General features: G+C 34.0%; 1 protein-coding gene across 5 annotated transcripts in view; it reads right to left on the bottom strand.

The window, feature by feature from the left end:
* The window catches only part of LOC114329724 (F-BAR domain only protein 2), a 149,559-nt gene extending 123,050 nt beyond the window's left edge, over positions 1 to 26,509 (bottom strand). The window contains exons 1-3 of one of the 5 annotated variants that reach the window (XM_050663446.1): positions 26,152 to 26,509; positions 25,991 to 26,082; positions 17,877 to 18,093 (exon numbers count right to left, since the gene is read on the bottom strand). In XM_050663446.1, the coding sequence (XP_050519403.1) occupies positions 17,877 to 18,093; positions 25,991 to 26,082; positions 26,152 to 26,181 (339 nt within the window). In that variant the 5' untranslated portion in view covers positions 26,182 to 26,509. The remainder of the gene's footprint in view (positions 1 to 17,876; positions 18,094 to 25,990; positions 26,083 to 26,151) is intronic. The other 4 variants (XM_050663447.1, XM_050663448.1, XM_028278906.2 and 1 more) reach the window with 4 other exon arrangements.
* Positions 26,510 to 27,187: the final 678 nt, after the last annotated feature.

Below are 27,187 nucleotides of genomic sequence, written 5' to 3'. Positions count from 1 at the left end.
GCTAATTTTCATTTACCGGAAAAATCGGAAAATTCTGGAAAATGGACTTTTTTATTCAACATTCATTTACAATGTTAACACTAATATATTTTGATAAATATTTTCATAAAATATTATAAATTTGTGAAAAAATATTAAAATATAATTATAGTATATATCTATTTATATACAGGGTGGTTCATTTTATTCGCCTCGGTGTCTGTACGGAAAACGACTTGATTTAAAAAAATTTCTTCATAGACATATACAGGTCAATTAATACTACAATCTAAAAATAATGTGAACTATACAGGGTGCTACAAAAATAGTGGTATATCAAAGATATATTTTTTTATGGAACATCCTACATTTGATGAAATTTTTAAATTGCCCTTAAAAAAGAAGCTAGACTATACCTAAGTACAAGATGTTTCGATTTATTTCAATTTTTTGAAAAATGTAAAGTTTTAGAAAAAAATAAATATTTACGAATCTAAGAATAGGTGACAAATTTTTTCTTGGATCTTCATAATAGACTATTCAGCATATTTAAACAGATGTTTATTGTAACAAAATTTATAATTACTTAATCGTACATTTTTAGATTTAAAAATAAATTGAAACCAAAAACGTGAAATAAATCAAAATACCCTGTACTTAGGTATAGTCTAGCTTATTTTTTAAGAGCAATTTAAAAAGTTCATCAGGTGTAGGATGTTCCACAAAAAATATATCTTTGATATATTACTATTTTTGTAGCACCCTGTATAATTCACATTATTTTTAGATTGTAGTATTAATTGCCCTGTATATGTCTATGAAGAAATTTTTTTTTAATCAAGTCGTTTTCCGTACAGACAGCGAGGCGAATAAAATGAACCACCCTGTATATAAATAGATATATACTATAATTATATTTTAATATTTATTCACGAATTTATAATATTTTATGAAAATATTTATCAAAGTATTAGTGTTAACATTGTAAATGAATGTTGAATAAAAAAGTCCATTTTCCAGAATTTTCCGATTTTTCCGGTAAATGAAAATTAGCTAGTTGTTATTCTTTCGTCGAGTTAACCAAATTTAAAATAAAAATGAAGGCTCTACGTTCTCTGGAAGCTGAGATATTATAAAATTTTTCAAGCGCTCCAAATTGAACTTTCTATAGCAAAATCTCGACGCGCGAAACTGGACTCTGACAATCTTCCCCACCACATGGTCCCAGCTCAGTCAGCGTGAGTAACTTCACTTTAAAGGGTTATCACTTGTTTTAAATAGAAGATATTCCGTACTTATCAATTGCAATATCAAATATAGATATTTTTTATCATTCTGTAATTTCGACTGTTAATATCTATAAGCAAGCAAGATGTGATTTTTCAAAAAAAAAAAAAGTATAACTTGGCTATTAGGAAGTTGTTTCTTCTTTTTTAATGTGTGTTTTTACCAGATTTTTGACATAATCGATTATAATTATTTATCAGAAAAATAACAAAGATATTCTAATTGTTTATAAGGAAAAAACTCACCATTTTTTATCGACTTGTTTAACAACATTTAAAAAACAAATATATTCTTTGTTTTAACTTTCTTAGTACTTTGAGTATTTAAGAACTCATTGCACTTTGCCAAAAAGCTCTGAAAATACTCCTAGGGCAACAATGATAGTTTAAACATTCGATATCTGGGATAAACATTTAACATAACTCGTAAACTAACAAACAGATCTTCTTGAAATTTTGTACACTAATAAAGGCACTTAATTGCCTCATGATCAAGGTATAATAAATTCTTACGGCCTATTTGGTAAAAGTTATTAACATTTACAAAATAGTGCAAAAAACGTGGTTTTTTGCAATTATCTCGGTTAATTCTTTATGGATTTTAACATCTAAAAATTCAAAGTAATTGTTTTTTCATGATACACAACTTTTGTAAAATAACTTTTGTTGTAAATATGATATTAAAAATGCTATAGGCAAAAAGCAATATTTTCTGACTTTGGCCTGTGTTTATAAAAAAATTAAGTCGATTTACGAGTACCTCTGTATGTATTTTTAATTAACTATATCCCCCCTACGATTTAGCACCTTCAAATACCTGTAGTGATTTTTTTCCCGTTTTTATTTTTCGACCCTGGACTAATTGCGATGCAAATACTAAAAGAAGCAGGAATTAATAACCATGATCTGAAAATAATTAGAAACCTTTACTGGAATCTAACCGCAAATCTCAGAGTTGAAGGTGAACACACCGAAGACGTGCAAATGATGCGTGGAGTGAGACAAGGCTGTATTTTGTCTCCTATAATCTTCAATCTCTACTTTGAAAGAATATTTATCGAAGCTTTGCACGAAACTGAAAAAGGTATTCTACTAAATGGGTACCGGCTAAACCAACATCAGATATGCAGATGACACCATAGAATTTGCAGACAAATTAGAAGATCTTCAAGTCCTTATGAATAAAATCACGTATTACAGTCAACAATATGGACTCAATATAAACGTAAAGAATAAAGCTTATGATCATTAGCAAGAAAAAATATTAGAAAGTCAACTATACGTTAATCAAACCCCTGTAGAAAGAATGAAGCACTACAAAATGAAGAATGGACCAACAACCAAGAGAGAAGAGCGCGCATAAAAAGATGGAGGCCTTCTTCAAGGGCCACAACCTCTATCTTGGTATAAAAGTAAGAATACTGCGATGCTACGTCTTCTCTACCCTTTTTTATGGAGTTGAATACGAAGGAGTATGGATCTTGAACGAAGATATGTGCAGAAAATTGGAACCATTTGAGATGTGGCTGTATCGGACAATACTAAAAATCCCGTGGACTGACCGAGTCACAAATGAAGAGGACCTCAGAAGAATGAAGAAGAACCGAGAGGTACTGACTTGTTCTTCTTCAACAGCACTACAGCCCAAATTGAGCCTTGGCCTCCTTTATTTTTTGCCTCCACCCTTGCTTGTCTGTGGCTGCTCTTCTCCATGCTATGCGGTTAGGCAAATGCAAACTGAACGAGGAAACAGCGATGGAGAGGTACTGACCACCATCAAATCTCGAAAGTTACAATACTTCTGACACATTATGCGAAGGGAATCTAGATATGCCCTACTACGAGCCATGCTGTAAGGAAAAATATTTGGAAAGCGGGGTCCAGGAAGAACAACATCCTGGTTGAATAATCTCAGAAACCAACACAACACTTGGTTTAACACAACATTTGTGCAGCTTTTCCGCGCTGCTGCAGATAAAATAAAGATTACATGATGATCGCCAATACATTAAGAAGACAATAAGCCAATTGGCTTAAGTACGACCAGATTATAACAGATGGCTTCCAGGAAAAAAAGTGTGTTGCCAAAATTATGGTGATGAGATAACGAGATGAAAGATGAAATGATAGTATAAAAGACATTTAGAAATGCAGAATCCGCTACACCTTTTATTAATAAAACTAAAAGACTTTATCAAGTATTAAAATGTATTCATATTAAGAAATACAGTAAAACCTCTCGTAACCGAAATATTTTTAGAAAGGGGCCGAAAACAAAAATTTAATTTTTCTTTTCATTTTTCAAAAAATAAAAATGCGAGACATTGTGACGAGAAAACGGGGCATAGGTAAATTGAGTCCCGTCCCGGATTACGTACACTCGATACGCATCGTATCCGCCATGTTTTACTGTAGCGCCTTATGAGAAAACATGGCGGATAAGATGCGTATCGAGTGTACGTAATCCGGGCCCAGAATTAAGAAGGGTCAAAATATTTAGATGGTCGAATTGAGTCCCGGGCATCGTAATCCTTCTAATTACCTTTTAATAGCTTTTTAATTTGTAAGTATTTTATTGGTTATGCATTTATGGTAATCAAATAAAAAGTAATATGTATACCACAAAATATTTAGTATAGAGTGCGATCTATCTGTATACGATACAGTGTTAAGTTGATTGCCAATGAAAATCGTTCTTAGTGAAAAAGAAAAACAATAATTGATTGTGATGAATGGCTTCAAACATAGTTTTCAAAATTATTTAAAAAATGACGTCAAGCGTTGGATTTGTTGTGCGCAGACGAAAGAAAAATGTAAAGCATTTTTAAAAACCCAAGGGGACAACGTAGTAACGGAAATTATGGATGACCACAATCATAGTTAATTAAACGAAGATGTACTCAATCGTCAAATGTTAGTAACTCCTTGAAGTGAAAGACCGTAGAAGATATCAGTGAACGACCTATGAAAATGGGGGATATGAAAATTTTGCATGAGGAATTACGAAATGGCAATATTAGTACCTTGGCTACCAAAGATGTGGAATTGGTCAGAAAAATATGTATAACGCCCGACGATCTCTTCTGCCTAAATTGCCAAAAAGTATGGAAGAAACTCATGAACATTAAAACATTTCCAGTGAATACCAACAAAAAGGAGGATTTTCTAATGGTAAACGACATACAAAAACCAAATTATTGTTTTATTACAACAGCAATTGAACTTTTGAATGTTGCTCAACGTTTTTTATGCAAATGTTCTCCATCCATGATCTAAAAGAAGATCATTATATACCTTTGGTTTTCTTCTTATTGCCCAATAGAAAAAAACATACATATACATAGACTGGCATTTAAATACCTTACTCACAGATTTAGCATGTAAATGTGGTTATATTGTTTACTGTAAATATTTTAGGATTGCATTTTTGTAATAAAATTATATGTTATAAAATAAATTATTGTTCTCTCATTTGTGGAAAACATTACGTACACCGACTAAGCCCCAGGTAGGAACGGGACTCAATTTACCCATCTTCGGGACTCAACTCGGCTATTGGAAAGACGGATTATAAATTCTGGGACTCAATTAGGTTACTCCGAGAAAACGTTGTGAAAATAAAAAAAGAAAGTGATGATATATTAAATAAAAAAAATTGAAAAAATCTAACACATTCGTAAAAGAAAAGCGTGGCGCGTCTTCATCGAATAAACGGTTTTTGCCCCACGTTTTCTTTAACAAAAATGTGCTATTTTCAATTTTTCAATTTCTTTTTATTTTTTACTTTTTAGTTGATTTTTTTATGTTTTTAATGTTAGTCACTCATAACTAAAGAAAAGCGTTTCTTAAAATTATTTTTTCATGTTTTTTAGTTTTTAGTCTTACACTTTTCAAACATTAAAATATATCGTCATGTTTATTAAAATATGTATAAAACATATGATGTACAAACATGAAAAGTCGGAAAAAATGTTGAAACTTTATTGTTTATTTATGAAGCATAACGTAAACAATTAAAAAAAAAAAATCAATGGGAAAATCCCAATAGTTGGCTGTATACCATAGTTTAAAAAACCAATACAGAAGTAAAAACTTCGAGATGTATTCTGGTATAAAATCGTTTATTTAAAAACTATAAAATGTCATCGATTGCAGAACGTTTTCGTTCTAAACAGAACATCTTCAGTGCATCCTGCCGAGTATTTTGAAACTAGCACACCGTAAATAGTGTTAACATCATCATATATAGTTGATCTGTGCCCATTGAATTGGCAAGTACCTAGTATCTTCGAGCAGGGAACCATGGCACCCTTTTAGCATGTGTTCCCCTTTATCCATTAACATCGACTTGTAGTCATAACATTTTAACATATTACATTATGTAAACCATATATGATGATGTTAACACTATTTACGGTGTGCTAGTTTCAAAATACTCGGCAGGATGCACTGAAGATGTTCTGTTTAGAACGAAAACGTTCTGCAATCGATGACATTTTATAGTTTTTAAATAAACGATTTTATACCAGAATACATCTCGAAGTTTTTACTTCTGTATTGGTTTTTTGTAAACAATTAACTAAATTAATTGATTTAATTAATTAAACTTCATTGTAAAAAACAAGAGAATTTAAGCATTTTCCGTTAAAATCGTTTTTTATTTAAACAATTAATAAACATAAAAAAATTTATTGACTATTCGTGTATTGTTCCCGCGAATGCATTTGTCTGTAAATTTTTAGTCATTTGCATTGAAGAAAAGGCAGTCAAATTAACGTGCAAAGATTTGACCCAAACGATTGAACTAAAGAAAAGCGTTCAATATATTACGTCATATATTATACGCCAAAACGAATTCTAATGTTAATTGTAGCACAAAACGTCTCTACCGGTGGTTTTTCTAAGACTACGATAAAAACACGAATTTTTTGAATTCGAGTTTTGGTTGAAGTTTTGTTTCGTATCATATTGAAATTTGACACAAATACCGATTTTTATATAAAAATGCCGATTTTTATATAAACAAATATATGAGCGTTCAAAATTTAAAACTATATTGTTTATTTATGAAACATACCGTAAACAATTAACGTAAAAAGTGAAATTATGTATAGTTCATATCATTAGCTACAATCCGTAAAAGTTTCAAGTTTCTACATTGTAAAAACAAGAGAATTTAAGCATTTTCCATTAAAATCGTTTTTTATTTAAACAATTAATAAACATAAAAACATTTTTTTTATTGACTATTCGTGTATTGTTCCCGCGAATGTATATGTGTGCAAATTTTCATTCATTTGCATTGAAGAAAAGGCAGTCAAATTAACGTCCAAAGATTTGACCCAAACGATTGAACTAAAGAAAAGCGTTTAAAAATAGTACCATAAGCATACAAAGTTGAATAAATTCTACATGTAGATTGAAGAACTATTAATGTAGTTACATAATATAGAAACATTAAAGGGCTTATTAAAAGTATGTTTTGTAATCTAAACGTGTACTTTGTATTTAATTATCCTTTTTAGAGTTTCATATTGGAAAACTTTCACATGTTTTAACCGAAATTTTGGTTATCTGTAATACCTACGCCCCTTTTATTTCTGATAACGGAGGTTCTAATGTATTGCCATATTTTATAGTAAAATACTCCAGAAATAAATTATCACCATGTATATATTTTCGAATAAGAACTTATTTTAGACGTAAATGAAATTATACAGGGTGTAACAAAAAGGCAGGTCATAAATTAAATCACAAATTCACCAAAGTTCCAAAGGGGCCAAAAATAGTTCGATTGAACCGATTGAGTGGTACAAATAATGTGAACATAAAAAAGTTACAACCCTTTGAAGTTACAAAATGAAAATCGATTTTTTCCAATATATTGAAAACTATTAAATATTTTTTATCGCAAATGTGCATGTGACTTTCTTATCGCAGGAATATCTTAACAAAAAATAACAGTGAGATTTGTACACCCTATAAAGATTTTATGGGGGTTTTGTTCACTTAACCTCCCCCAAATATTTGTGTACGTTCGAATTAAATTATTATTGTGGTACCATTAGTTAAACACAATGTTTATAAAACTTTTTTGCCGCTTGGTACTTTTTCGATAAGGCAGTTTTTATCGAGATATTTTGAACATTTGTAAAATCCCCTCCCTCCAGCTTCTTCTTGGCCTTAGTTTAGGGATCCTGTCATCCGGCATTCTCTGTACAAGGCCGTAACATGAGTTGTTTTGTTTTTATGTTATCAACTATTGTATGTGTGGATTTTACAAATGTTCAAAATATCTCGATAAAAACTGCCTTATCTAAAAAGTACTAAGAGGCAAAAAAAGTTTTAAAAACACTGTGTTTAACTAATGGTACCATAATAATAATTTAATTGGAACGTGCACAAATATTTGGGGGAGTTTAAGGGAACAACCCCCATAAAATTTTGATGGAGTGCACAAATTTCACTATTACACATTTTGTTTCAAGATGTTCCTGTCATGAGTGACACAGATCCCTTTTCAATAAAAAATCTCTAATAGTTTTCGATATATTGGAAAAAACGATTTTCATTTTGTAACTTCAAACGGCTGTAACTTTTTTGTGTGTACACATATGTACTAAGGTAAGTTAGGTTCAGTTAAACTATTTTTGATTCCAGAATATGTGGTTTAATTTACGACCTGTCTTTCTGTTACACCCTGTATATTATATGTAAACAAATTCAAGACAATCTCTTGAAGAGTGCCAATTACTTTAAGATAATGGATTTTCATTTAGTCTAACGTGAAATTCACACTGGGATTGCAGTACGGTTAAGATACGAATGAGCATTCAGTGTTGCCACAGTTCCTGTGCGACGTTCTTGAGAGAGCAATCAACAACTGGTGAAGACCGACAACCCTGTGCGTTTATTCCCCATTAGAAATGTATTGCCCTGCCCTATCTTATCCGTACTGCATTCTCGGTGTGAATTTCTCATTACAAAGAGGTATGACAGGTCCAAAAGAGAGGAAGATACGGATATATACAAGGTAGCAAAGAGGGAAACAAACTGCGCTATAGCTACTGCTACTGCTAAGGAAAAATCGTCTGCACAGCTTTATGAAGAGTTGAAAACACCCGAGGGGATGAAAAGGTTATACAGCATTGCTAAAGCAAGGGGCAAGTCATCAAAGGACTTGACTAACGTGCGGCTGATTAAGAGTGTGGATGGAAGTGTCAAGAACCGATAATGAAATAAAACAAAGATGGCATTAGTACTTCAGAAAGCTGCTAAATGAAGAACATCAGAGGAGAGACAGCATGTGGGATTCCAGATCAGAATGTAGGTGAATTGTCGAGGCGTTTAATAGGACGAAGAATTGTAAGGCACCATTGGTAAGGACTTGATGGAATACCTATGGAGGTTTGGAAGGTTCTAGGAGAGGAAGAGGTAGACACTTTGTGGAAAATAATGAGTAGGATTTATGAGGAAGAAAGGATGCCCAATACATGGAGAGAGAGAGTGATAGTATCATTGTATAAAGATAAAGCGGACATTCAAGACTATAAGAACTATAGAGGGATAAAGTCAATGTCGCACACGATGAAAATTTAGGAGAGAATTGTAGAGCAAAGGAGAGAGACATCGATAGTTAAATAACAGTTTTGGTTTACGCCAGGAAGGACTGCATCGCGGTTGCATACGCTGACGACCTGGACATTCTCGTAACCAGCGATCTGTATTGGGAGGTGGTTAGTACGGCCGAGACGTGTTGCAGGCGGGTCAATGTCTGGATGAACGAGAACGACCTTGAACTCGCAGGCGGTAAGACAGAGGTGGTTATCCTAAAGGGGCCTAGAGATAGACCGGACCTGTTGTTCCATTTTGGAAACAGCGAGGTCAAGTCGAGCCTCTGTGCCAAATATCTTGGCGTGGACCTCGACAAAGGCCTGGGATTCACCAAACACCTCGCAAGGGTGGTGAGGAAGGCCGAGGCACAAACTGCAGCTCTCCGAAAAATAAAACCAAATATCGGAGGGCCAAGTAGTGCCCGGAGAAGACTGTACCTACACATCGTACAGTCTACCCTTCTCTACGGGGTCCCGATCTGGGTTGAGCTTCTACGTCACAAGAAATACAGAGATATGATAAACAAGGAACAGAGGAAGCCTCTGTTGAATGTAGTAAGCTCATACAAGACTGCATCAACCGTGGCTCTACAAGTGATCGCGGGTGCCCCTCCCATCCATCTGCTAGCTAAGGAACGCCAGTTCCTATATGAGCACATTGAGCACCGCCACGGCCACTTACCCGAGGTAAGATCGGCCGCACGACAACAACTCCTGGCGGACTGGCAGCTGGAATGGGAGGCGGAATCTACCAAAGCCCAGTGGACCAAAAGGCTGATCCCGTACGTAGAGTCGTGGTACGCCTGCAAGTTCAAGAGAGTAAATTTTTACTTTACGCAATTTTTGACCGGTCATGGATCATTCAGGGCATTCACCCACAGGATCGGGAAGTCGGACGACGACCTATGCCGGACCTGTCGCGTTTTCCGGTGCAGCGTCTTTGCTCACGAGCAGGTCAGGCTTCGTAGTAGGTTTGGCGACATCGGCTCTAACAGTATTATTAATTTTGCAATCGGAAACAAGGCAGATTTCGAGACCATAATTGACATTATAACCGGTATAATTAGGAGAAAATCCGAGTTAGAACGACTGGAGCAGAATGGGTGAGACGGGTCTACACAAGTTATAAAATAAAAAAATATATAAAAAATAACAAAAAATTAAAATGAAAAATAATAAAAAAATTTAAATAAAAAAAAAATCCGCGTCAGAGAAATATGACCCTAATTCTTCTAGGACTCATTATATCCGCCACACTACAGAACAGTCACCCAAGCCCTGCCGTTTTTAGGCAGGGGTTGGCCCACCTTCCTCCGTGTAGGAATCAGACTTTTCTCTATTTAGTCCTACCGTCTTTAGGCTGGAAAATAGACCCCTAAATGACCCAATGCTTCTGGTTACTTTCTTTCAGACAGCTCGGGATACCCCCATGCATCGCTCCCTAAGGAGCACGTCCAGGGATATTCCGGGTCGGGTTTTAGTTGGTAGGCGGCTGGTTATGGGGGGCATGCGGGACGCATTAGCCATATTGTGGTTGGTGCGCCCTAGCGTGTTCTCCTTTCCTGTCCGAGTCCAACAGTACTAGGGACTCCTTCCCTAGTCTGCTAAGAGAGTTCCACCACAGTCCAAAAAAAAGGAAGGAGGGCAATGGATGCCTTGTTTGCTTTGAAGCAGTTGATAGAGAAATATGGCGAGAAGCAAAGAGAACTACATTTGGTATCTATGGATTTTGAGAAGGCGTACGACATAGTTCCTAGACAAGAGCTATGGATATGCAAGAGAGAGAAATGGGTTCCTGAGAAGTATGTAAAGCTTATGAAGAATATGTACGGAAGAAGCCAAACTAAGGAGTTGTGTCAGATTGACCGAACGTTTTCCAGTGACGGTTGGTTTGCATCAATGCTCTTCACTGAGTCCCTATCTATTTAATCTTGTTATGGATGTACTGAGAGAATGTAAGGGAGGGGGCTCCCTGGTCAGTACTCTTTGCTGATGATATTGTTAGTAGAGACCAAAAAAATGTTGGAAGAGAAGTTGGATGGTTGGAGAAGGTCAATTAAAGAGGGAGGACTTAAGGTTAGTAGGTCGAAAACGGAGTATATGTGGTTGGGAGGAACAAGAATAGTTGGGCACATCGAATGGCTTGGGGGAAAAACTAAGACGGTTAGGAGAATTTAAATACCTTGGCTCCTACGTCACGGAAAATGGGATACTAGAAAACTTACCTACATATTTTAGGTAGGTTAGATTAACTGGACAGGACACTATTTGATCGAAAACTCAGAAAAGGGAAGAAAGATTTACAAGAGTGTGGTGATGCCTGCATTGGTGTACAGCAGTGAAGTGTAATTCAGGAAAAGAAGATGGAGGTAGCTGAAATGAAAATATTAGAAAAGTAAGACAAGAAGGAAGGTGATATCAAAATAGTAATGGGAGACTGCAAAGCTGAAGTGGGAAAAGAGGATATATATGAAAATATAACAGGAAAATACAGTAAACACAATACCTATACCAAATAATAACGGTCAAAGAATTAAGGTTTTGCATAATGGTAATAAAAAGCACACACCAACGCAGAAAAGATATGCATAAAGGAACCAAGGAAAATAAACCAAATAGACCACATATTAATAGAGAAGAAGCACGCCTTTAATATAATAAATATAAAAAGCATGAGAGGAGCGGAATGTGACTCGGACCACTTTTTGGTAAGAGCAGGTTATAAAATGAATGATAATATAAAGAAAGACAATCAAACGGACAAAGAAATCAAAAAACAATTCAACACGGCAATACTAAAAGATAATACGACACAGAAGAAGTACGAACAACGAATAACCAGCAGACTAAACGAAGAACCAGAAACTCTAGACCCGCAAGAAAAGTGGGAAAGCATAAAAGAAGCAGTTTTAAACACCAGTAAAGAAACATTAATTAAAGGTAATAGAAAACAAAAAGCAAAAGAATGGTATGATGAGGAATGTAAAAAAATGGCAGAAGAAATTAGAAAAATAAGAATAAAAAACTTAACAAATAATAGTGACATTAGCACACAAGAATATACAGAATTAAGGAGAATGATGAAGAGAACATGCAGAAATAAAAAAAGAAAATACAACGAGGATAAACTCAAACTGATAAAAGAAAAATTCCAAAAAAAGGAAATAAGATCCTTTTACCAGGAAACAAGAAAAATGGAAAGAGGATACCAGAAACATAACCTATATATGAAAAATGATGAAGGAAAATTTAATAAATGAACCAGGGGAAATAATGAGAAATTGGCAAAATTACTTTACACAACTGCTAAACAAAGACGAAGAAGAAAGGGAAATAAGCCAAGTAATTAAGACGATCATATAGTAATAGAAACACCTACTAAGGAAGAAATAGAAAATGAAATAAGGGGGCTAAAAAACAATAAAAGTCCAGGAATATCAGAAATATCGGCGGAAATGATAAAAGCAGGAGGAAAAACACTACACAAAGAGATACATAACCTGATAAAAAGGATATGGGAAACAGAAAGAATGCCAGGAGAATGGGCCAGAGCAAGGATATGCCCCATACATAAAAAAGGTGACAAAATGAGATGTGAAAATTATAGAGGTATAGCGTTGCTAGAAGTCGTTTACAAAATCTTGACAAACATCATAAGAAAAAAGCTAAATCCATACACGGAAAAGATATTGGGCGAATATCAGGCAGGATTCAAAAGCAATAGGTCGACGACAGAACAAATTAATATTTGCGTTAAAGGAAATCCAGACTACGTGCTACGAACATAAAATAGCAGTATACGTCCTATTAGTCGACTTTAACAGGCCTACGATACGGTAAAGCGGCAACAGATGTATGAACTAATGAAAGAGATGGGCCTACCAAGTAAAATCGTCAGGATGGTAAAGATGACTATGGATAACACCACAAACGAAATAGCATGGAAGGGGCATAAATCAAATAATTTTGAAACAAAGGAAGGATTAAGACAAGGAGACCCACTATCAACGACTCTTTTTAATGTAATACTGAATAATTGGAAAAAGTAAAATAAACACACAGGAAACGATTTTTAAAAATGACCACCATTCGCAGATGATCTAACATTATTATCGACAAGTAAGAAAGAGCTAACAAAATTAATGAGCAATATAATAAAACAAGTCAAAATTTTTGGTCTTCTCATAAATAAGGAAAAGACAAAATACATGATAATGTGAGAAACAGATAAAGAAAAAAAAAGACAATTTCACATTGGAAATAGAAGAAAATGTATGCGCATTTAAAAGAGTTTCAGAATTTACATACCTGGGTGTAAAAGTAGATGAAAAGGGACATGGGGAAGGCGAGATAAAAGCAAGGATAGCAAAAGGAAACAAAAAGTATGGAGCATTGCGACCATTAATGAAATCTAAATATGTCTCAAGAAAAACAAAAATAAGAATCTACAAAACAGTTATCAGACCTACAGCTACATATGCATGTGAAACATGGGTGCTAAAAAAATCAGAAATAGACCTTTTAGAAAGATGGGAGAGGAAAATACAAAGAGCAATATATGGAGGCGTGAATATAGATGGTCAATAGAGAAGAAGAAATAATACGGAACTGGAAGAACTATATAATGAACCAAAAATAACGACGTCAATCAAAGCACAGAGAATCCGATACTTAGGACACATTGAAAGAATGGGAAAGGAAAGAATGCCAAAAATGGTTCTATCACGTAAACCAATACAAAAAAGAATAGGTAGACCAAGAAGGAGATGGAAGGCAGCGTATATGAAGACTTACAAAAAAGTAATATTGTAAACTGGAAAGAAAAAGCCTTGGACAGAAAACAATGGAAGGAAGTGGTGAAGAAATGTATGGAAACACTATAAGGAATATTAAGTGTAGTATATATATATATATATATATATATATATATATACATATATATAAAGGGTTGTCTACAGCTAATGCCGTTTCCCTTCCGTCAGCCAGGACTTCCATTTTTTTCGATCTTCCCAGTCTCCGTCTTCCAATCCTTTCTTAGACATGGCTTCGTCGACTTCATTTTTCCAAGATCTTCTAGGTCGTCCTCTTCTTCTCGTTCCTCTTGGGCTCCATTCTGCAACCTTGTTTATCCAAGTGTTTTCTGCTCTGCGTACGTGGCCGTACCATTTCAGTCTTCTCTCGTCTATATATTGCAGGGCATCTTTTTCCACTTGCATTCTTCTCCTTATCTCCTCATTTGTTATTCTGTCTCTTCTGGTGAGACCACAGCATCTTCTCCAGTATTCCATTTCGGTTGCCAGAATGCTTTTTTGGGTTTTTTTGTTTATGACCCAAATTTCTGCGGCATATGTCATGATGCTTCTTACTATTGTCTGGTATATCATTCTCTTTGTTTTTCCCTTGATGTTTTTATTCCAGATTACATTATGGAGTTGTCTGATGCAAGATCTTGTTTGTCCCAATCTACTTTTTATTTCTGCTTCTGTTGTTCCGCTTTTCGACATTATAAAGCCCAAATATTTAAAATTCTTCGTTCCTTTTATTTCAACTTGTTCTTCTACTTCTAAGTTTTTTACGTCTTCTTCCGATATTACTAAGTATTCCGTTTTCTTCATATTTATTTCCAGGCCCACATTTTTGTATTCCTCTTTTAGTTTTCTTACCATGTAACTGATATCCTCTTCATCTTGAGCCATCACCACCTGATCGTCTGCAAAACACAATGTGTAGAGATAATCGTCCCTTATCGGTATTCCCATACCCCTACACTTTGTCTTCCAAGTTGTTAGTGCGTGTTCTAAAAATATTTTAAATAGAGTCGGTGACGTTGGGCATCCCTGTAGTAATCCTTTTGTTGTTTTGAAGTTAGCAACTACCTTGTTTCCGATTTTTATATTTACTTCATTTCCACTGTACATGTTTTTGATTGCTTCTGTTAGGTTAGGTGGTATCCCTATTTTAGTCATTGCTTTGTACAGTTCTTTCCTTGGCACGGTGTCGTATGCCTTCCTAAGGTCTATAAACGCCATGTGTACATCTTTGTTCTTAGCTCTTTTTTTCTCTATTGTCTGTTGTATTGTATGGATATGATCTAGACATGATTTCCCTGCTGTGAAACCTGCTTGTTCTTCTCCGATTTTACCTTCTATATTTTTCTCTATTTTGTTCCTGAGGATCCTGCCATACAGTCTTCCCATTGTAGCGATGACGCTTATCCCCCTGTAATTTTCGCAATCTTTTCTGTTACCTTTTTTGTATATCGATGTTATGTAGGCTTCCTGCCATTGTTTAGGGATGTCCTCTCCATTTATTGCTCTTTCCATGATTCGGCATATCATTCTTCTTAATTTCTGTGTTCCGTATTTGATTAGTTCCGCCACAATTCCTCCTGGTCCTCCAGCTTTATTGTTCTTCATGGAATTTATTGCTTGTTTCATCTCTTTGTCTGTTATGACTATTTTTTCTTCCTCTGTGGTCATTATTTTTTGTTCGTCTCCATCGATGCTGAATTCTGGTCTTTGCTCTATCAGTAGATTTTTATAGTGGTTCTCCCACTCGTCGTCTGGTATGTATTGTATAAAAGTTTTCTCTTTCCTGTTAGCTCGTAATGATTTCACAATTTTCCAGGCTTCTGAACTTCTTGTTCTTCCCATATTCTGTTCTATACTTCTACATGACCTTTCCCATTGTTCATTTTTTTCTTTCGTTGTAATAGCCGTAACTTCTCTGTTCTTATCTCTATATTTACGGAGGTCTTGTGGATCTTTTGTGCTTAGGTATTTATGGTATAGTTCTTTTTTTTCTTTTATTTTCTCTAAGGTGTCTTCGTGGAATTCCCATTTGTAATTTTTATCTCTTGTATTTTCTATTTCTCCTAGCGCTTCCAGACCTGCTTGTATTATGCTTTCTCTTATGTGTTCGTATGTACTGTTGATATTCTCCTCAAAACGAAATTCCACTAGCTTCTGATCTAATCAATCTAATTAAGTGTAGTATTAAGTGTTTTATATAAACAAATGTAATATTGTATATAGTAGTATATACTATTACATATCTATATAATGGTATATCCCATACAGTAGAACCCCGATTATCCGGGTGCGGATTATCCGTGCTGCGGATTATCCTTGCTACGATTTTCTATTACTCAAGTTGCGTTTTTGAGGTTTTATCAAAATATCATCATCGTAAATCACTTGACGAAAACTCTATATGACGAAAAAGAGACTCATAATGAAAGATTTATTTTTTTCTGTTATTTTTATGGTAGGTACATATGTATGTGTATCCGTACATATGTATTATACATAAGAAATACATGTTCGGATTATCCGTGTCACCCTTCGGTCCGATTATCTGTGCTCCTCGGGACCGAAGGTGACACGGATAATTGAAAAGCACGGATAATCCGAACATGTATTTCTTATGCATAATACATAATATATGTACGTATACACATATGTACATACAGTGCGGTGGAATAAGTGTTGCCCCCCCCCCCCCTGTTAACTTGTTTATTTTAAGAATATAAGCAAAGCGCTCGGACAGGTCGATTTTTAAACTAACCACAGTATATTATAGCATCAACGTTTCAAACTTTACGCGTTCCCTCTTCAGGTGACAGCCATAGCTTTGATTTTTTTAAATGGTAAAGTACATCATGTGACACCTCATTTAACAGCTTTTGAAATACTGATTTCAAAAATGTATTATACTTTAATCCTTTTTGAGATAGTAGGCGCAAAATTTCGGTCGAACACTTTTTAAATGCATTTATTTTTTTCGAATTCTGAGAAAACTAATAAGTATTTTTGAAAAATTTAAACGCAGAATGAAAGATTATATTATTACCGAGGGCTGACAGTCCCTTAGAATAAACAAAAAGTTTCTTTTGAATGATATATTTGAAATTAAAAATCACACTAAATTTTCTCTTTTTTTCACCACTGTGACTTAAAATAAACATTATAGGAGTTCTCAGGGACTTTGGACCATCGAGAATACTGTAATATTTCATTCTGCGTTTAAATTTTTCAAAAATTTTATTAGTTTTTTCAGGATTCGAAAAAAATTGATGATTTAGAAAGAATTCGACCGAAATTTTGCGCCTACGCTCTCAAACAGGATTAAAGTATTATACATTTTTGAAATCAGTATTTTAAGAGCTTTTAAATGAGGTGTCACATGATGTACTTTCCCATTTAAAAAAATCAAAGTTATGGCTGTCACCTATAATATACTATGGTTAGTTTAAAAATCGACCTGTCCGAGCGTTTTGCTTATATTCTTAAAATAAACAAGTTAACAGGGGGGGGGGCAACACTTATTCCACCGCACTGTATGTACCTACCATAAAAAATAACAGAAAAAAATAAATCTTTCATTATGAGTCTCTCTTTCGTCATATAGTTTCCGTCAAGTGATTTACGTTGACGCTATTTTGATAAAACCTCAAAAACGCACTTGAGTAATAGAAAATCGTAGCACGGATAATCCGGAGCACGGATAATCCGCACCCGGATAATCGGGGTTCTACTGTAATTGTAAAGAAAAATTAAACCTTTCAGCGCTAGGCCTTCAAGGCCTGTTGAGCTTAATAAATAAGTAAATATATAAGACAAGAAGGGGCAGGATTAGTGGCAGAAGACTTGAGAGACAGAGAGGTTTAGCTGAAGAAGACACAGTGGACAGAAATAAGTGGTGAACAAGAGTAAGGAACAGCGACCTATGAACCAGGAAAAGCTGATTAAGATGTATTAAATAAAGATATTTTGAATATTGGAAAAACTGAAAATACTTGGAAAAACTGCAATAAAATATTCGAGAATAAGACATGTTCTTTGTTAAATGATATTCAGGAAGAGCTAATGGTTAACAACAGAGAAACTATGTAAAAATTGCGGTATAAGAACTAAGTATATAAGCAGATTGTAAAAAAGTATATGAATTGATATGTACTAAAATTCAAAATTTATTATTGAGAATATTAAAAACTTACCAACTTGTGTTTCTTGTGCAATTCTTCGGTATACTTGTGCACCTCTTTCGCCAAATCTGTTACTTTTTGTACCGTTTGCATGTGCAGAACGGATAACCGCTCTGCTGAAGTCTTCAGGACTTGCCATAAGGGGGCAAATGTACCTTGTACGCAACAACTACCTGTTTGCTTAGCTAACTTACTAAGTAATTTTGAATTATTCTCTTCTATACTTGACCTGTAATATTTTTTATCACAATATTATTTAATATATCTGATTTACATAATAAATGTGATGTACCTAATTATACTAAAATTTTCAGAACATTAAGGAACGAAGAAAAACTGTAATATCATAGTTTTTAAGAACAAAATACACTTCTCCAAGAAATTAATGCACCACTTCAATAAATAAATTTGATTTATATACAGGCAAAGAATAAAAAATTAAACTTCCCCAGATTTATTCTACATTTTATTAGTAAGTGTACTATAGAGCAATCTGCCTAGCTCAAGTAAGCTCAAGTAACAAAAATATTGGAAAAAAGAATTAGAGAATAATATGTAAAACTAAATCTGGAAGAAGAACAAGGAGCATTCAGACCTGGAAAACAGACTAATGACAACATATTCAATTTAAGAAAACTGATAGAGAGAAAAATAGAAGAAGGAGAAGAGTTGTTCCTTACATTCATAGACTTGAAAGCTGCCTTCGATTCAATAGATAGAGAGAAAATCTGGAAATGCTTAAAGGACTCGGAAGTACCCTCAGAATTAATCAAGATTATCAAAAGTAGATATCGTCGGTTCCCTGCGAAAAGTCACTAACTGACATTTTACTGTTTTCGAGATATATTAATTTAGTAGTAGCTAGTAATACGTCTGATTTTTGGCGGCAAAAAAAGCAGTTAGTGATTTTTCCCAAATACTAAACAGAGCTCATATGCTAGTAATGATTTATTAAAAATAAAGACAATATTATTATTATATTTATTATAGTTATAACAAGTTAAAATGAGTTGTTATTCTGAGAAGGCTTCTTCATCATCGTCTTCTTCATCAACGGCTGGTTCCTGTGTTAAATCCGGTACATTCGCTGTTGCTAAGGAAGCATACCAGGCATGAAGTTCCTGAGGTATTACTTCTTTCTTGCAAAGTTGTAACAAATCCTTTTTTTTAATGAACTGATCGGAATAGGGTGCTGATATGCTTTCTTAATTTCGGTAACATAGGGTTGACGACCTTTTCCACTTACATTGAATTTGACGTAAGATCCAATGTACCCATATCTAAACTTTATAACTGCATAAATTGTAAATACACAGTTTACGGCTGTAATATAATAAAGATACATTTGCTGAGGGTATCTGAAGAACAGCTTGCATATTAAATGTTGCTGACATAAATGTAGCATCTTCTTGTAACCTAATTTTGTCATTGGCTTTTGCCTCATAGGCTTCTTTTCGTTGAATATGCCTATTAAAGCGCTGTTCCAGCTCTTCTGTTAGTTCTCCTGCTAATTTTGCCTCAGAAACTTTATTACACAAAGGACACTGGTCTTTCTTTGGTACAAAAAATGACAAATTGTAAGATTCACAAAAAACTTTTCGGTATACTGAATGACTTACTGGAACTTTATTTTTTTCTTCACATAATGTAGTATAGTGAGTACATTGTGCGAATAGATAACTGAGTCCAAGTAGTGTCTCTTTGTACTTTTCCTACAGTAGTGCAACTCCATTGAAGGAAACATATTAATATGTTTTTTGACAAAGTCAATATGTGACTTTGGTTTTATCGTTTTGTAGAGAACACTATTGTGGCAAAAGTCACTAACTGCCATTAGTGATTTTTTAACATACAATATTCCCTATAATATATTATATTATATTATATTGATCTTATGGGAAAAAGTCGTTAACTCCGTTAGTGAATTTTACCAGTTTTATATTTTTGTTACATGTCATATAATGATTAATACCAATTTTAAATTACTATGTTCCGTTCAGTTTTGCAGTTAGTGACTTCTACAGATGAACAAACTGCCCACAGTAGACAACTAGATGTAGTTAAGTAAATTTCACACAAAATGTCAGTTAGTCACTTTTTGCAGGGATACGACGATATGATGTAGTGAAAGCTAAAGTACAAATTGGAGGTCAGCGGTCAGAAGAGTTTCTAATGGACAAAGGACTAAAACAGGGCGACAGTCTCAACCCCTTGCTGTTTGTAATAATAATGGACCGGATAATAAAAAATATCAGAGCAAGGGGACAAGAAGTTAACACCATAATCGGCTACAGAAATTTGGAACCAGTAAAAATAAATGGTCTACTATACTCAGATGATGTGCTTACAGCCAATAATAAAAATAAAATGCAGAAATACCTTAATATATGGACTGAAGAAATTGAAATGATGGGAATGAAAATAAACATAGACAAAACCATATATCGCCGCCGCCTACGAAACGTTTAACTCCGAAAAATGCCGTTAAGAGTAGAACTTTCAATGAACGCCGTGAAAAATATTATTTTCGATTATATGATTGTGAAAATTATAATCCCTAATAAAGTGTTAGCGAAAAAATTTATTTTCTGAGAAGTATCGGCAGAAAACATCATTTCTGTTTGTAGGCCCACGAAAATTATAATTAGTAAAGAGTTCTCAAAAATAATTGTTTTCGTCGGCAGAAACAGAAACAGAAAGGGAAATAATTGTTTTCGTCGGCATCTATTATGAATTAAATCTTTTCATTATAAATATTTTGGGAGTTATAATCTTCGCGGACACGCATATAAAAAAATTGTAATCGCCAATACTTATCAAAGAGTTATTATTTTCACTGGAAATGTATTAGGAATCACATTAATCATAGGTACCAGCGATATATTCTAAGGATTTCCACAGTTTTCACTGTATTCCTTTACTCAACCGTTCTCTCCAGCTCTTTTTGCCTTGCCAGTCCTCTTCCTGTAGATTTCTTCTCTCCATTGCTTCGTCAACTTCATCTCTGAAGGATCTTCGGGGTCTGCCTCTCTTCCTTTTTCCTATCGGGCTCCACTCTGTTATTCAGTTTAATCACCGATTTTGGTCTGCTCTTCTGATATGTCCGTACCAGGTTAATCTCTTCTGTTCGATGTAGTCTATTATGTCTGAGTTCACTCCCATTCTTCTCTTAATCTTTATGTTATTTATTCTATCTCTCCTTGTTACTCTGCAGCTTCTCCTTAGGAATTCCATCTCCGTTGCTCTTATTTTCTTTTTGGTTTTCTTATTTATTGTCCAATTTTCACGCCCATAAGTGAGGATACTTCTTGTCATGGTATTATATATTCTTCTTTTTATTTTTATGCTAATGTTCTTATGCCACAGTATCGGGTTCAATTTTCGTATGCAGTCTCTTGTTTGTCCTAGTCTATTTTTCATATCTTCCTCAATTGTTCCTTTGTTTGATATTATAAAACCTAAATACTTGTACTTATCTGTTCCTCTGATTTGTTTACCTTCGTCTATTTCCAGTTGTTTTATTTCTGTATTCTCTGTTGTTAGGTATTCAGTTTTCTTTAGGTTTATTTCCATCCCATTCTTTGTATATTCCTGTTCCAGTTTCCTCATCATAAAACTGAGGTCATCTTCGTCTTGTGCGATCACTATTTGGTCGTCAGCAAAACTTAGGGTATATAGATATTCATTCCTTACTGGTATACCCATTCCTTCGCACATTATTTTCCATAATTTCAGGGTCTTTTCCAGGAATATTTTTTTAACAGGGTAGGGGATGTGGAGCAGCCCTGTAGTAGTCCCTTTATCGTCTTAAATGGACTGCATATTCGATTGCCCATTTTGATAGCTACTGTGTTATTTTGTAGAGTGCTTTTACTGCTTCTATTAATCTTTGTGGGATTTCGATGCCTTCCATTGCTTCCCATAGCTTGGTTCTAGGTATCGAGTCTTACGCCTTCTTAAGATCTACAAATGCCAGATGGACGGATCTATTTTTGGCCATTCGTTTTTCTATTAGTTGTTCGACTGTGTAAATGTGATCCAGGCATGCTTTCCCTGCTGTGAATCCTGCCTGGTCTTCTCCGATTTTATCCTGTATATATATTTCTTGTCGTTCGGCAAGCGTGGTGTTTTATGTTGCCAACATCCCCTCAAACAAATCAAAATGTCAGATTTTAAAAGAAAGATGGAAAGACCCCAGGGGAGTAGGATAAATCCAGAGTCTCACACTTTCTTCGAAATGGAAGATGCAATCAAAGAAATTAAATGGGACGTAATAGGAGTCTGCGAAATAAGACACCGTGGTGAAACTTAAAGACGCTGAAATCAGGACACCTCTTCTATAGCATTGGCTCCGAAACCGAAGCAGTTGGAGGAGTCGGTTTCTTCATCCATAAAAAACATAAGAAGAACGTAGTTGATATAAAAAGTGTGTCTACAAGAGTGGCCTATGTAATCCTAAAGCTCAACAACAGGTATACACTGAAAATTATCCAGGTATATGCTCCAACAACACAACATCCAGACGAAGAAGTTGAAGACTTTTATGATGATATATCTGTAGCTCTAAAAGACACAACCACCCACTTTACAATCCTATGTGGGGATTTTAATGCAAAATTAGGCCTTAAAGAAGATGAAGCAGAGACATCACTAGGACATTTTGGAACTCTATGTAAAAATGAGCGGGGAGAAACACTCTTAGGTTTCTTGATAAAAAATAACCTGTTCCAAATGAACAGTTTTTTCGTTGGTAGTCCTGATGGTAAAACAAGAAATAAAATAGATTACATTTTCAGTGACAAAAAACAGATTATCACAGACATGAGCGTCCTTAATAAATTTACTACAGGAAGTGACCATCGAATGGTAAGAGCCACAATAAAAATAGATCTCAAAAAAGAACGAAATCATTTGATAAAAAAGAAAACTTTGCAAGCCTGGACGCCCCCATTAAATATTGATAAACACCAACACCATATAAACGCTGCTTTGGAAAGAAATACAACCTCAAATAAAAGTATAAATAACTTAAATGACAACATAATTGAAGAGAAATTGAAGAGAAAAGAGCCATTGAAGAAAGTCAACAAAAAACTGCCCAAAAAAGAAGAGATGAAAAAATAAGCCCAGAAACTAGAGAACTAATCAAAACTCGAAGTAAAATGAGAGGAAGCGAAAACACTGAAAAAAGTGCATTAACAGACATCAACAAGAAAGTGTCAAAGGAAATAAGAAAAGATCTAAGGAAGTTTAAAACTCAAGGCATCCAGAAAACCATAGAAGAAAACAACAGTTTGAAAGTTTTACGAAGGAAATTGAACAATGGAAAATGCGAAATACATAAATTAAAAAAATAAACAGAGAAGATTTACTAAATATCGTTTAAGTTATCGTAAAAGAAATTTTCGCTACCATGAAATTGTGTTTTTCTCGTTTTGTTTTTAGGTTTTAACTTAGTAATTAGCTTTTAAGTTTTAATATGGCAAGTTGTAGTACTAAAAGGAAGTACTACTTTAATTTTTCTCTACTTCTTTTATAACGTCACTCTGATATAGCGTCATTTTTTACTAGACCCTTTAATTACGCTATAGCCAAGTTCCACTGTATATGGTGACATCAAGTACAAAGGTAAAACCTATTATGGTGACTATACAGGGACATTGAGTGAAAGGGTAAAAAGCATCTTGCTGTTCCTACAGTGACATAAGAGAACAAAGGGTTAAATGAGATACTAAGAAAAAAGAATCAAATATTGCTCAAGCACTAATGTAATATAGTCAATGAGAAAACTGAAAAGAGCAGTGGTGGCTGGTCAGAGGAGGCAAGGGAGGCTTAGCCTCCCCATAAATTTTTTACACATGCTACACTGTTTTGTTTACTTTGCTATTTTGCTTCGCGTTGGAGATATCGGAAAAAGGTATTTGAACAAGTTGTTCCAAATAATGTTCTAACCCCACATACCAAATTTCATCACAAAATTCGCACTTTTAGTTTTTTTATTATGTGTAGTCAGGATCCTAAAATTGGAGCGGACGCTGCTGGCCGGAAAGTCTCACTTGCTAATGCTCCATGCTGCCCAGCAGTGTTTAACCCGGGAGTAGTTGCGCTAACTTCTGTAACGTGAATAGTCATGTGTTAGATTCTATCTCAAAATACGAATTTAAATACGAATTTACAACAAATTTTTATTTTATAGTATTTTTATTTACTTATGTTAGAAATATTATTTCTAACAATTATTAAAGCTAATTGGCTCTCCCCAAAGCCATAAATTCCACAAAAAAAGAAGAAAAAAATCCTATGCATTACTACACCCTTCCTCGAGGCACTTACGAAATTTTTTCAAAATTGCAAAATTATTCATCAAGTTATCGCAAAAAAGGATAAAATGTGAGATTCTATCAAACGGCACGACTACTCGTGTGTTAAGGAGACCCGGTCTCCTTAGCACTGCATTATTGCTTAACTCACACGCTGCCCGGAGATTTAGCAGCAAGGGTGGCTAATTGGCCAGCAGCCCCCGCTCCAGTTTTAGGATCCTGACTACAAATAATGAAAAAACTAAAAGTGCGAATTTTGTGATGAAATTTGGTATGTGGGGTTAGAATAATATTTGGAACAACTTGTTCAAATAACTTTTTCCGATATCTGTAATGCAAAACAAAATATCGACAAAAAACGACACAAACTTTGGTAATACACTTTTACAATTAGACTAACTATTTTTAAAATGATATATTATGAATTATGATGATATTATAAAATGTAAATAAAAATGGGGCCTTAAAATAGATTTTTTTGGCGGATTTTTTTGCTAGTGCAAATTTGTCTAGATATTTTACAGTTAGGTGTAGCCTCCCCTATTGTAAAAATCACGAGCCGCCACTGGAAAAGAGAATATTGAAACTACAAGAAGTATCGAAAGAAAGACAAAACAATCAAAAAGGAAGTAGCAAATACCAAGATGAAGGAATAAGGAATATGATAAGACATAAAACATGACTAAAAAGCTATGTGGTATACAGCGATGAAAGCTGTGAATCCCATAATATACACAACTACATATGGCTTAGAATCTAGATTTTCAAAAGATCAACTTTTTTCAATTTGTTGTGTCCCACAAAATTCTAAAAAGCATAATGATGGCTTAGTGTGAAAACCTCGTATCTCATTTTTTTCGAAAATGACATTTTGGTGGTTTTAGTTTAAATCTCACGATTTACAACTGTTAGAAAAAATCCAAATACACCAGACTATTTTCTACAGCCGAAAAAAGAAACCACATATATCAAATTGCTCTCTTGATTTAGTGTGAATACCATGTATATTTATAACCAAGAATTTTGTACTTAATTTGGAGTGTTTGTTTGAGAAATTTTACTTGGAGAAATGTTTTTTGTGAACAACAAAAGGTAGTCCGGCATATAGAAACATTTTATGTACCTTAAATCAAAAGATTGTACATTTTATGTACCTTAAATCAAAAGATTGTATTGTATCAACCTAGTATTTGGAGGTCTGCAATAAGCTATGAAAAATGAGAACCTCATAAATAATCATAAACACAATCTCATTTTAGATGAAAAACACGTATATCAAGATATACGAGGTTATCACAGTTACTTGGGCAAAGGCTCTATATACTGCAAGGATATTTACGTGTTTTTCATAGTTAATATTTGTATTTTCAATTTAATAGCAACATTTAACACTTTCAGCTCTGGGCCAAGATCAGATATTTGTCTCAATGTGCTCAAACGTAACAGTAGTTTTTGTTTTTAGATTATATTATGCACAAAATCAGTTTTTTGCCTCTCCTGTAAAATTGTAATTTAATGAGATTCGAGGTTTTCACACTAAGCCATTGATAATTGAAATAAATGGCATTTCATGACTGTACAATGGCTACCTCTAACTATGTAGACTTCAATAGTAATTTATTTTGATTGAAACTTATTAACCTGAAGCAGAATTATATGACTAACATATAAACTATACAAAGATATCTAGATGGGTAAAGTGAATAGCAAAACAAACTCTCATTGAACTGCATAGTGATCGTTTTTAAAATTGGAGGAGTTTGATTGTGAATTATCATAAAGACTAAGTAATATGTTATGTCTTACCTTTCTCTTAGAAACTCAGTAAACTCTTTACTAGCAACCAAGCCATACTTCATATTATGGTAGAGAACATCAAATCCATTATTTTTCTCGCCCTATAATCAGTTTGAAAGTATAATTTAATTAATATTATATTCTACATGTAGTTATTTGCAAACACTTACCCAAAAATAATCCTTGAACTCCATCGTCATTTTGTATATGCAATCATACCAATTTCTATTAAATAATTAAGACTCTTTACAAAGGGCACAAGAGTTCAACGGTTCAACTTATCATGTAAACAATTATTAACTTGACAATGTTATATTGTCAGCTGATAAGCTACATAAACTACTTTTTAACAAAATCACTGGCTATATATAAATATCTACCGGTACGACAAACTAAAAACTGAAAATCTATCACTACAGCAATTAAAATTTGGAGTTGGAGCCAACTGGGATCCTCTATCATTTTATTTTATAAATGACACATGAAAATAGGGGGCGGAACCGTAACCGTCTTCTTCTGTTTTTGTTGATTGGCATTTTCGTGATATCACAGATCATGGCCATCTTTATTTGAAAACTATCAACAATCAATTTTTCATGTGTTTTTTACAGTGGGCATCATTTAAAGTCTTTTATTTGTATTTTTTGTTAATTTATTTTATATTTATAAAGTAGCATTTGTTGTGCATATTGAAATAAAAGTATATTTTAGACCAGAATATTGTCGTGACTTGCGCCAGATATAGGCAACTGGAGGGACCAAAAAGTTTTAAAGTTCTTGTACTTCAACCATTGTATACTTTATTACCCCTTATAAGTTATAAAGCTTTGATTCTGCTCAACTATGTTACTTTCTCATGTAGTACAACATGAAGTAGAAACACTGTGTTGATGAATCCTTTCAAGACAGTAAAAAGAATATAAATAAAATAAACATGCAAGATTTTATGTAGGTACCTACCCAATTCAACTTCAAAATACATAATGTACAGTATTAACATAAAATATGTCAATGAGTCTACCCATAGATAAGGTATATATAAGTAGAAGTCTACCTTCTTAAATAACCCTAGTTTCAGAAAGTCTGTGCATCCCTACAATTTTACATTTGAATGATAAAAGTACCAACAACGACCTTTGAAAGAAGACGGTACCTTAAGAATAAGTGTCCATGATATTTTCCAAATTCTTCGATTTTCTTCTAAAT

Source organism: Diabrotica virgifera, chromosome 10, assembly GCF_917563875.1.
Source record: "Diabrotica virgifera virgifera chromosome 10, PGI_DIABVI_V3a".
Lineage (NCBI taxonomy): Eukaryota > Metazoa > Arthropoda > Insecta > Coleoptera > Chrysomelidae > Diabrotica > Diabrotica virgifera.
Note: the sequence above shows the minus strand (reverse complement) of the source record. Positions and strands in the feature narration are given on the sequence as shown.